General features: G+C 47.1%; 1 protein-coding gene across 2 annotated transcripts in view; it reads right to left on the reverse strand.

Annotated features, from left to right (window-relative positions):
- Window positions 1–13195, reverse strand: part of LOC119449561 (E3 ubiquitin-protein ligase MYCBP2-like) — a 208031-nt gene that overhangs the window by 96646 nt on the left and 98190 nt on the right. For both annotated transcript variants that reach the window (XM_049665301.1, XM_037712753.2), the window contains exons 39-40: window positions 6832–6932; window positions 5752–5937 (exon numbers count right to left, since the gene is read on the reverse strand). In XM_049665301.1, coding sequence (XP_049521258.1) covers window positions 5752–5937; window positions 6832–6932 — 287 coding nt within the window. The remainder of the gene's footprint in view (window positions 1–5751; window positions 5938–6831; window positions 6933–13195) is intronic.

Below are 13195 nucleotides of genomic sequence, written 5' to 3' on the forward strand. Positions count from 1 at the left end.
TTTCAGCGCTTTTCGCGATTGTGAGTAGTCAAGCAACGCTCTGCCACGAGTGGAGCGTGAAATGCGGCCACTCACGAATGTGAAAAGCGTCGTAAGGCATTAGCATTGGAACAGGCATTGCTACAAAATAGTGGCCCAGAAGTTAAGCGGGCCTTTTTTTTTCCCTCCTTGCAACGTGCCACGAGGAAAAGAAATTGCAGAGGCACTGGTAGCACAAAGCGTTTTTGTCAAGCCACAATAACATGAGAGAGGCCACCGTAGGCTCGAAGTCTACCTTGCAATCATCAGTGCTAAGTTGGTGCTCTGAACACAACTTGCTAGAGTTTTCCAGGTCTGATTGTTTACTTAAAAGATTTTCCAAAAATGCCCCAATTTTGGCACTGACAAATGTGGCCATCGTTGCTGCAGCCACCAACTGCATGCCGTCATTTTTTAAACCCAGAAGGGCTGGACTTCCACTGCGTTTCCACCAACCACATCCACAAAAATCTGTTTTCTGAGAAGCTGGTGTCATCTAGTACAGTAAAAGCTCGATGATACGATCACGGCTAATACGAATTTCCGGATGATACGAATTTTTCTGTGGTCCCGGCCGAGCCCCATTACTTTGCAACGTGCTAGAGAACGGTTGTTACGAATCAATTTTCAGCCTGCGTCGGTTGATACGAATAAACGCCGCCCCACCGACGGCCGCGAAAGAGAACAGCGCGCAGTCACGCGCTTTCTCTCCTTCTCTTTTGGTGCGGAGGCGCGGCGCCGGACAGCACGGACTCCGCGACTGGGCGCGAAGAGTTTGAGGCGGTGGCGCTTTTGGTGCTTTTGTACTTCTCCTCCTTTTCTGCGAGCCGTCAGATGGAGTGGCTGCTGCGCTTCGGGCCGCGTTCTTCGTGTTTGCGCCATTTTGCCTAGTCGCAGCGAGCTATGTCTCGCAAGCAGAAAGCACTCTCCTTTAAAGAGAAATTAGACATTCTTCGAAAGGTCGATGAGGATCCCAAGAGGAAGCGGACGGAGTTGACTAAGGAGCTAGGCCTCGCAACGTCAACACTGAGCACAAATGTTACACAGCGAGACTATCATGAAAAACGTGCTTTCGTTCAACGTCAACGCGAAGCAAGCGAATTCGAACACGCCAGTGGCGCACCGACGGGGGGGGGGGGGATTCGGGGGTTGGAACCCCCCCTGAGGCCGACTTAACCCCCCCCCTTTTGTTTAACCCCTTTTCTTTCCTTACGCATTTGAGTACTGCAACTAAGATGTAAGACGCGCAATCGTCTGCACACTCGCAAAAAGCGCATTTTATTGACAATTTCCCGTGAAGAAATCGAAATTAGTGCTGTTTAGATGGTATTGGCAAACTGTCAACCCCCCCTGGCAGAGATCCTGGGTGCGCTACTGGAACACGCTTATTTCGAACATACCGCGCACCGACAATGCTCTTAGCAGCGCGCCAAATCACGCGGCGGCGCCTCCGACCGGCATTGCTCCGACACCGCCATAGAGCAAAAGCTCAGGAGAGACCCCTCGATGCCGCGCGCGAAGGAACGGCGGGGGGGGGGGGGGGGGAAGGAACCCGCGGCGGAAATTTCCTTCTCTCTCAAATTACAAGGTCGCCGTTTCTGCATCGCATCGGAACAAGCGTGTACGTGCCGACTAGAGTGTTCTAGACAACCGTATTCTAGCACACACTAGTGCCGACGTCTCAGCCACGCGGATAAAATGGCAGTGAACCCTTCTCTATTTTCTAGTCACATGCTGACCTTGGATGCTGCGGCAGCAGCGCAGAGGGAAGCAGCGGCGGAGGCACAGTCGGGCCAACGAAACTGCCACGCCCGCAAACGCTCGCTTCCCGATAACGGCAGAAAACGAAACTTCAGGGGGCGGCTAAAATAAGCTGGCGCCAGCACGGCGGCGGGGGCACACGGAGTCGAAGGTGAGAGAGCTACGAGGGCGTTGAGAGGGAGGGCGAGGGGAGCCACCGAAGTGGCGGAGTTGACGCGGCCAAATCCACTTCCCTGCTGCCCTCCTCCCTCACCTTCAATGGTCTCCGCGCGCACCCGTGTGCCGGCGCCGCCCGCTCGCTCCCTGAAGCTTCGTTTTCTGTCGTTATCGGGAAGTGACCGTTAGCCGGCGTGGGCAGTTTCAGTTTCGTGGCCCGCGCTTGCTATGCGCTTGCGCGCCGCGATATTTCACGACTCGCACCGTTCGTGCATCGTGCTATGGTGCACGAATACTTCAAAAATACGTCCTTTTAATTCGAACAAATTTTCGGGCCCCTTCGAGTTCGAATTATCGAGATTCGACAGTAGTTTTGATTGTGTTTCGATGATACGAATTTCGGCTAATACGAATATTTTTCGTGACCCCGTGAGATTCGTATCATCGAGCTTTTACTGTATTGTAGCAGTGACAACAAAATTATAAAATGACTGCCACTTGACTGTGGCACTCAGAAGACTAAAGGAAATTCCTAGATAAGTGAGACTCGTCCTTGGCATTGAAAGGGTTAAGGAGCAAATGTGGAAGTATACAGTGCACCTTCGAACTCTGGAGTGTATGCATTGGCTGCTGCAAATTATCGCCGCGCGCCGTATGCCCCAGAGGCAGCGTGCGGGGACGCGCGCTATCACGGAGAGCGAACGCACTCAATCTCCCACACGCAAGCAAGGAAGCGGAAAGCCAGCGCCGGCACTTCTCTGCCAACAACCGCGCTCGTCGCTCGTCCGCACAGTCTCTTATCTCTCCCGCGCGCAAGCAAGGAAGCGGGAAGCCAGCGCCGGAAGGAGCGGGGGGGGGGGGGGGGGGGGGGGGGGGCGCACTTCTACGCTGCCAACAACCGCGCTCGTCGTTCGTTCGACCGCACCGTCTCTTATCTCCACACGGCTCTGACCTTTATGCGCATTCGCCGCTCAGTTTCCGTTGAAGCGATAGACCGCACGTACCTTCGCCCGCTCCTGCGGCGTATATATCCGCTCGCTGCCAGCGTTTTGACGGTCGTTGTCTGCAGTCATTCAGTGTGATCTATTCATGTTTGTTTGTGCGCGCTCACACCACGCTTCTTCAATCAGTTAGTAATAGTCGGGCCACATTTTCCAACGCACGCTACACATGCAATGCTGCCCGGGTCGGCAGTGCAGCGCTACAGGTGTGTCCCTTCGCACGCGCTGCCCACGGGAAGCGCTTCTCATCAACACCACCGTTTCACACGCGCCTTCTCGTGGTCATCGAGTCTCTCTTCATGTCGGTCTACTTACGCCGCAGCACACCTGCTTACTTAATCAGCTCATGTTTACTACAATTCATATTGCTACCAAAGCCGCTCACCTTACTTCGTATGACATTGCTGTGTTGCTATCGCATTCATCGCTTCGCCCTTAGGGCGAAACTGTGACATTTTCTGTTCTGTTTCGTGTATCTAATGCTCTGAAAGCTTTTGCAATAAGAGACACACTAGAAGTTAAACCAGGTAGCTGCCTTTTGCTACTGCAAAAAAAATAGCTACTGCCTTTTGCCCCTTTATCTATTTGCCTTGACGACACTGAAATTCACGACAGTAGACCACTCACTATTCGAACAACCTGTGCGTCATTAAAAAGCCCAAAACTGACCCCCAAGGCAAAGAACTCGCAGCTGTCACCATGCGGGCAAGAGCCGCCGAGACTGCAGAGGAAACGGCAATCGCTCTGGTGATAACAACTTGCCCTGAAGTAGCCGTAATCCTCACTGATTCCCAAGCAGCAGCTCGCAACTATCAAAAAGGATGCATATCGGAAACCGCACTCAAGCTACTTCCAAATCACATCGCACGCGCCCCACTCCCCGACACCCATATCAACTGGATTCCAGGCTATCAGGGCATGACAGGAAATGAGGTGGCACACGCCGCCGCCCGCGAGCATACCAGCCGGGCTTTCCTGCCATCCCAAACCAGGCCGGCCCCCAACGTTGATGACATCGCTCTAAAGTACTCGGAGCTTCTGAAACACCACTGACTCAGCAGAAGAATGTACCATTCACCACACGAGATGCTGAGCAAAGAGGAAGGAGTCATCCTCCGCCGCCTACAGACAAACACCTATGTACACGGAATAATCATGCACAGACTGTATCCTACACAGTACTCGTACACATGCACACACTGCGACATCCCAGCCACCCTGCAACACATGGCCCAGGATTGCCCACTGCGTGACACATCCACAGACCCTAGCTAAAAGCTCAACAAGACGACTCCAAACAAGGATGCCCCATAGAGGATGAAGAAGAGCACCCCACTCAGCGCACATCTATACCACCACTGAAACATGGGAAGCGAAGCTCTCTTCCGACGACCTGGATGACCAACGCAGTCTTGTCGCCCGGGCCAAGGAGGCAGCCCACGCCAAAGGGTTCCTGGAATAAGGAATCCTCCCACCTAGGGTGAACCGGGTCCCGACTCGGATTACCATTTCAGCAAATAAAAGTTTATTTCTCTCTCTCTGTCACCTTGACTTACATATGTTCCTCAGAATTTGCTGCTAGTAGAAATCACAGACAATAAGCAAAATAAATTCTTAATGGATCCCACACAAAGTTATCATTGCTGCCAGCTTAATTACATACGTCCACTGCAGGATGAAGGCTTCTCAAAGCAATCCTTAGTTACCTGTCTCGCATCAGTCGGCTTCACATTATGCCTATAAATTTCCTAATCTCATTGCACCACATAGTACTCCTTTTGACGCCCCCTATTGCATTTCCCTTTTCCACTGATTATGTTGCTCTAACAGACCAGTGGTTATCTTCACTAAGCATTAGATGACCTGCCTAACCACATACTCTCCCACACAAGGTAGTAACCACAAAACCACACACAAAAAAAATATTGTTGCAGTTTCACCCGAAAGGCGAAGCATCAATTGCGATAGCAAATTAGTAGAGAGCTATAAGGAGTAAGGATAGTAGTTTTATCAGCTGTTTTGTCAGCGTTTTATCAGCGTTTTATCAGCGTTTTGCCCGCGTTTGCTACAAACGCGAGCAAAACATTGGTGACTGTTCCCGGTGCCTCTGGGCGCGGCTCGGAGGTTTTTGACGAGATCAGAACGGGACACTCGTCGAGCAGCATCGGAAGTCTTTACCACCTTTTCACCTCGCAACGTTTTTATATAAATACGCATTTGGTGCCGCAGCTAAACGTCGCCTCCCCTCCCGTTCCCACACGGCCTTTCGCGTGACGGAAGAAGTCACGTTTGCTCTGTATATATGGTGATTGTAAAGGAAGAAAGAGACGCTGAATTCTGCAGCCCTTCAGGGAGCACGGCGCAGAACACACGCTTGCTCTCCGCTGTGCGTTTGCTCCCAGTGAAAGTGCGCGTCCCTTGCGCGCTTTCACTCGCACGTACAGCATACGGTGCACGGCGACGATTTCATCGCCGTTTGACATCATACGGAACCTCATGGCAACGGTGAAGCCGACGGCATAAATATGCTTTGAGTGTCCATATAATTACTATCGCAACAATAGCAAAACCAGAAACCATGACCAATCTTGACAAAGTAGGCAACAGTGCTGTCAGTAAAGTTTTCTTAAAGAAATGCAGAAAAGGTAACACCAAATGAAAGCAGACATAACCATAACTTATGACAGTCACAATGCACCTTAGTCACAATACCGAGAAAATTGTCGGAAGGACAAGTGTACATTTGCAAGCATGAAAAAATTTTCTGCGGGGAACAGATACCCACGTCATGAACATTGCTGGTGAATATTTTTACCTTGGACACAAAAACAGTGGCTGGTTTGTATGGGTGATCACTCTCCACCACTGCATAGTGAACAGGGCCAACGCCTCCATCCGTGGGTGCCAATGCATCAGCTTGGTTGGTTGGCGCATTCCTTTGGTTCAGTGTGGACACCCATTTCAGAAGCTTTTGGACTAAGTCAAGAACCTCAACAGCACTCTATGCAGGATAAAAAGAAACAGGAGAGACATTAGCAAACACAGACAGCTTTACTTCTTGGAAACATCTGTTCCACACATACTGACCACATCTTCATCATGTCTATCAAGCTGCCTACTTTTAGGATGTAGTATTTTCATACATATGACTCACCGCTTTATATAACCTGCACCCTCATTACAACAGTAGGAAAGAGGGTGAACATATAAACTGCACAAATAATTGAACACAACAATGTTAAAATTTTTCTGAGAGTGACCCAGCACCAATATAGGCAGAAAGCTAAGCTCCAGAAACAATCTCGCTTGTATATCCAGTAGTCACTGCATTCGCTGCTGCTTTATGAAGAAGTAAGATGAGGCTTCATGGCACGTTTCCATGAGAGTAGAAGCTCTATCTGAAACTGCATGCATGTAATCAATTCTCGCACTTTCTACTGAAATGTCCTTCTACCTTTTTGGTAAGAGCTACATGCAAAAAAATCTGGTATTTCTGTGCACAATAAAGCTGGTGATCACCTTCAGCGATGCTTTTACTTCCGTGTGATGCAACATCCAGCTTAATGCCCCACCATAGCAATGGCATTTGTGAATGTTACATTCACAACGTTTCTGCTGCCCGTACTATTGAAGCCCTGGACAACAAGACAGTACGAAAACAGTGCTGGCAAGAGGCATGCCAGTCTATCAGTTTCTTTCACTCAGACAAATAAAACACATTGAAATTGATGCAGTACATGGCCACAGGTTCGTGTTGAAAGCATACTTATTACAAATGATCCCAGAGCAACGAGTAACTTTGCTTCCTTTGCCAAAACAAGCCAGCCCCTTAAGATAGGCACACGGCAAAGTTTAACAGGCCACTGAAGGTACACATTCCACTGCACTTTCTCACCTGTGAGTCAGACGAGGCAACTGGGCAAAGATGAGCAAGTATCAATGGAAGCAACTGTGTCATCAAGTGCGAGGATCCAACTTCATAGATCACTTCGTCATCTGCGAACAGATTTGTAGAGGGCGTTATCAGATGTTCCTCTGGGAAAAGGCTAAGCAAAGTTCAACAGCACTGAAGTAACAACTCAGTGGCAATGCAGTTCTAATGATGCTTGATAGCATTGCTGCGCTAAGCCCAGCAATGTTGAAAAGCTTATGCAGGGCGGATAATAAGGTGATAATGGAGGGTACCATAAGTAAAGACATGCTCGTCATGCAAGAGGCAGTCAAATGCAACAAAGAGGCAAAGGGCGAGCCTCACCACATTAACTATACGGTACATTTCTTTATGCATCAATGCAATGTCGAGCTAAATGATGTCACATTGCACAATGTTGTATCGTATGTTGTCTCTAGTTTCCATAGAATTCATCGGTCAACAGAATTAAAAGTTGGGTGAGGTTGTGAGAGTTCACCTTGTGAAATGCAGCGAAGAGGCCGATGGGGAGAAAAGTAAAGAAATGACTATTATTTTTCTCTTTCTTTTTTCATCAGACTCATGGAAATATACTCTATTATTCGCACAACTTCATGGTGCTGCCGCTCACCTCATAAACACAACGTATCAGGACCAACAAAATTTTAGATACCTTACAGCACGCTATTCTATAATTCAGACTCCGCCTGCATGACTGCGAGCTAATTCGGCCACCAAGTTGAACAGAAAGAGCAATGGTGTTGCTTTGACTTGTCTTCGGCACCTTTTCAAAACCGAAAGTTTTGTTGATCTAGTAGTTGACGACTGTGCTCAAAACACGAGACAAGCCAAGCCAAGGCAAGCCACTAAGTTGTAAATACTGCATTTGCAGTTTGTGACGTGTGTTTTGCTCATCCAGTGTTTGTTCCTTTAGTGTTAACTTTTTCATTACCACGCCTACAGAAATTGATCACTTTGATCGGCAGTTTTTCTATACACTATTAAACATTTCCGTTGAAATTCTACTAGAAATGTCATGCACCGCCTGAAATGATGACTTAAATTCAACTATTTGTCATATTTTTAATTTCGGGCAGATTGTGGAGTCTATAAAAACAAGACTTCGACAGGAGATATCGTCGATGTTAGCCTCTGGTGCTCCTAGCACTTCCTCAATAAAATCATGCACAAACTGCGCTTTGGTCGACTGGGGGTCATAATTTTTAAATGACAGTAGGAGTGAAGACACAGAAGCTTCTCCCAGGTTGTCTAATTTTCCAATCCGACGTCTCAAATAATGTAACAATGTCTCGAATAGCAATACTAACAATGTCTCAAATAATAATGGTAGAAGTTCATGAGCGCAACTTTATTTTCCCCACCGTGGGTTGCATCAGCATATTGACAGCGTAAGTAAAAATTATTATGAGCAACCCTTCTCGTTGTGTGGGGTTTTCACTCACACAAGAGCACAAAGTCAGTTTCAGACTGACTTTCGACCGGAGCATGACAAGCAGTCTAATCTCTTACATTTTGAACACCACCTCTGCAAGTGCCGCTATCGTTACTGTACAATATTATGCTACATTCCCGGGCTGGTATAACGTAAAGCTATTCCAATCTGTTTTTATTACAAATCAGCCATTAGCCCTCCCTCCAAGGTCAAAATGGCTCGGGCTCTGCCTATATGGGTGCGACGCCTGCCCATATTGGCTGAAACCGAACCATTCTGACCTGTCACAAAGGACTAATGGCCGATTTGGAATAGAAATTGATTGAAATAGTTTTACGTATTACTGGCCCAGATACCGCCAGACCATGTTCCTGTACAACACTGTACAGCAACAGAACAAAGCATGTGGAGGCTCCTGCGCCAGTTGAACGTACGCTAGACAACCTTGCTTACACACTAAAGCTGACCAAATGAAATATAAAGTAAGAAAAAGCTCCTGCATGCTCCCCAACATGACAACCATTGCTTTGTGAGCCTAAAGAATGCAGTAAAAAATGAACCAGGTGCCTGCTGCAATGAGCAAATGCTTCCTGTACAATAGGAACTTGCCCGTTTTCACATTTGCACAGCTACTGCTCTACCAGATAGCATGGGCATCACTATGGCTAGTATTGACACCAACCAATCTTCATAATAATATATTTTTTTTGCGTGATCTGATTTAGAAAAGTTGGGAACTAAGAAGCCAGGTACATATTTTGTATATTTAAGATTTTTTTTTCTCTCAGTACTTACACTAAAAATAGCAAATTATTACTTTCATTCGTGTTTCCCGAGATGCGTTTTTTAAGTTTTGCATAAGAATTCTCAAAAACTGCCTGAGAAATTATTACTTCTTTACATCTATTCTCAACACCAGTGACCAGGCTATAATTTTATGTATCGTGGTATTTCTAGTGCATTTCTAGCGGTAATGAAAGAGTTAAATATTGACACGGTCATCTTTGGCTGTTGTTACGAGTTTTGGATGCTCAGAACCCTTAATAGACAGTTTTAGTTTAGCGTGTTTACAGTAATAGCGGGCTTACCGGAATAGCGGGATCGAAATGCGAATGCACAGCACGCTTACCGACCCATACCGTTGAGCGCATGCACGCTATTGCTCAGATTTAACGTTACCATCTTTCCGTGGTTTACGTAGTTTACATAAAACATGGCAGCGGTCCCGGTCGCCCGCTTCGAACTGAATTTGGCGTTGTTTTTGTAGAATTAACTTCGTTCGTGGCAAATGACTGCGTAAACGGCTTTTGCTTAGTCTCATGCTGCTCTGACGAGAGAGTGTTATGGCTAATCTTGAGAAATTTTCGAGATCGCTTCTCGTTTCGAGAGCGCCTAAGCCTAACGAGAGAATTTTTCTCCGAGATGCGAGCGCCAGCTGTCGGTAAAGTCGGGAGATAGGCGCGACGACGGCATATGGCCTCTGAGATGGGAACATTTCAGAGGCTATGGTAGACAGCTTGTACTGCTTGTCTGTTTCGGTCCAGATCGGCGGACACGGGAAGTAAAAATACAACGCGCCCCTGGCTTCCATTGCGCTGCCTCTTGCATTTTCCGGGCGCACACACACATAGAATACTTAGGTGCCCTATGTATGCGAAATTCAAAGCGTAATGGAATAGCGTCCTGCACGTAAACTATGCTATCACGCTATACTAAAACTCTCTTTCTGCAAAGTTCGCTTGCGTAACGGAACGGTAACGCTATTTCCCTTAACCCCACTATTACACTAACGTTAAACTAAAACTGTGTAATGTCTGCACCAAAACGGGTGGCATTGAAGCGAGGGAAATGCCGGACTATGACTGTTGTGAAGAGACTGACGATCATTTGGCTATCGGGGCACAGTCGAATTCTGTTGCCAAGGGATGAAGCTTTAGTGCATGCCTTAACTGCCTTTCGTCGATCAATAGAGACAGCATAACAACGGTTGAAAAACAGACTGATGAGGTTGCATGCAAGCATGTGTGCAGGAAGAAGTGCATTGAGAAGCTTTTTTTGGGAACTTGCGTAATAAAGTGTCCTATTTTGTGGAGAATTCATTATTTGGAACTCCCAATTATTCGGACATTTAGACAGTTCCCGCTGAGTCCTAATTATTGGTTGGCAATCGTATTTGAAGCAAAGTAGTTGTCTAAATGGTTGCTTCCATTGGAGAAACATAGAGGCAACATTAAAGCAACAAATAGTTCTAGAGAGTTGTCCTGCGTAGTGCAGTGATGCTGAAAAGTGCTATAAGAATGATGCATCAGAAAGCAACTGATGTGTTTAGTGAACCTTTGACACTCAGTAGTATCCCCACCAGATATCATGTTGTAGTAGTGGCAAAACACAAGGATATGGAAGTCGAACATTGTGAAGTCGAAAGAAGCTACAGTCAACGACCAATTTTTTGGATGCCTGATTTTTTGGACATGCCTAATAATTTGAATGCCTTTGTGGCACCACCACGAAGGCGTCCAACCATAGAGCCAGTGATGTGATCACTTGCTCTGGTGTACGATCACTGGTGTACGAAACATCACATCCGCAAGCGGATGTCATGTTTCAGATGCTGAAACAATTTGCCATCCTATTTTTCTGACATTGTCGTGACAGTAGGTCCGAAACGACATTAATTGAAGCCACCACCACCGCCATGTTGATTATCTCGCAGTCTCTAACCAACGCTCTCGCCACCAATCCACTGGCAGTCGTAGTAGACGTTTTGTGCTGTCGTTAAGCCTAGCAACTTCAATGTTCGCTATCAAGCTTTCTGCTGTACGGCATCGCATTTTTCATTTAAAGGAATCACTGCTGTGGGCAATGGTGCTGGCTCCGCCTTCAACATTGTAGCCAATGGCGTCGAAGCGCGAACTGCACGGCAAGGGTCTTGCATACTGCCGGTTTCAAAAAGTTATCTTCGCTGCAATACAGGGTGTTACGCAGTCAAGCATACGAACAGTATTGCGGTAAAGCATACCAAGAGTGAGTGAGTGAGTGAAGCATACTAAAATGTATTCCTTAATTATACATGCGCTCACCGTGACAGGAGCAATTTGGGCCTTTGAGCACAGTTAACCTTTGACGGTAAAAAAATGCAAAAAGAAGAAACGTGCCATAAAGACGGATTTTCTTTTTTCCTAGCAAATGATCATGCTAGACAACAACAAAAAAAAATTCGGTCAGGAAGATGAATTTTACTAGAAAAAAATTTTTTTTACATTGTAACAACAGTGGGCTTCTCTGCTGATAAGTTAGTGTATGCGTCCAACGTCACGTGCAAACGACTCACATGATCATATAAAGCAAGACCATGCAAAAAAATTTGTCAGAAAAATGAGGTTTAATAAAAAAAGAATTCTTTGCTGGCCGAGGATGCCGCCAGGGCCCGAAGGCTACTGGCCGCCGTTTAGTGGGGACCTGTCCCCCTAAACTGTTGGACACTAAATAAAGTTGTTCTCTCTCTCTCTCTCTGCACTGTAACGAAGGTAGGCTTCACTGCACAAAGGCAAGTATGCTCCGGCTTTCACTTTTCAACAGCTCTTTGCACCACCCGAAGTTATTTACGACAAGCACGAAAAAGAGCACACTATCTGGAAGAAGCGCGGAGCAACACAGGGGCTCAAATCGTCTTCAGGCTTGTAACAAAAAAAAAAAAAAAAAGCGCTGGACAAGCTGGTCTCGCCCATCTTTTTGGCAAGCTTAAGCTTGAGAAGCTGTGCTTGTTTTCTGTCCTTAAAGGGTTAAAGGAATGCATTTGTTTTTTCGGACTGCCCGATTTTTGGTCATCTTCACAGCCCCTAGGGAATCCAAAAAATCGGATGTTGACTGTATATAGCTCTGCACTAAGCAACCTTATATGTCCGCCAAACAAAGAAATTTGGTAATGGTGAAAGAAAAGCAAAGGCAGCGGTCAACAAATCAAATACAGTCAACACCCGATTTTCCGGAAGCCCAATTTTTTGGACATGCCCAATAATTCGGACGCCTTCGCGGCACCTCCACGTACCCCATAGATGTACAAGAACGTCTGAAATTTTGAAATCGATTTTTGAAAACCACGCGTTTCGGTATCTGCAACGCCTAATCTACGCTGTATCAAAATGGTTAGGCTGAAAACGCACTAAAAGTGCCCGAAAAAGATTAATTCGTCAGTGCACAGGGTGAGAAAACGGCTTTAAATCGCACAAAATCACCGCAGTTCACGGAGACATATCTCAAATTTCCTGACACTGAGGGCTGCCATCTTGGTATCGTTCGAAAGCTCAAGGTTTCGCCGTTCTGCTTAATTCATCCGTAGTTGCCATCTCATAACAAACGCCAAAAAACAAAAGAAGCGCGGGTCTGCGATAGGTATTCACACGGGCCCTCCGATGAAAGCGGGCCTCCGATTGGCTGCCGTGCTGAAAGGCGTCTCTCCATTGGTTGCTGCTGTGACAGGGGCACGATGGCAACCGCAGTTGTCTGCTTCGTAAACCACGCCGGCGTCTTCACTTGACACGCAGAATTCGGATTACTGAGAGCTCCCAAGTTAATGATGGATCGTCGCTGGTTGGAGAAGAAATTTTGGACGAAGCACGCCTTCGGAATACGGAAGTGCAAGCCTCCTACGGCAAGAAAAATACGGCAATTAGTGGGAGAAGCGGAGGTGCACCCGACTGAATGTGCCGCGCTACCTTGCACCGTGGATTACGTGTCGCGCTATCTTGCACCATGTGACTCCGGCAACGAAACAGACAATCGCCCTGTGCCATCGGCACTGATAACGCAGTCGACGGAAGACGCGCCAAGAGAGGCTTCCGTGCCTCGGCGTACGGCCGCGCGAATCAGCCGAGATCGTATCTCGGTAGACATAGC

Source organism: Dermacentor silvarum, chromosome 4 (assembly GCF_013339745.2).
Source record: "Dermacentor silvarum isolate Dsil-2018 chromosome 4, BIME_Dsil_1.4, whole genome shotgun sequence".
Classification (NCBI taxonomy): domain Eukaryota; kingdom Metazoa; phylum Arthropoda; class Arachnida; order Ixodida; family Ixodidae; genus Dermacentor; species Dermacentor silvarum.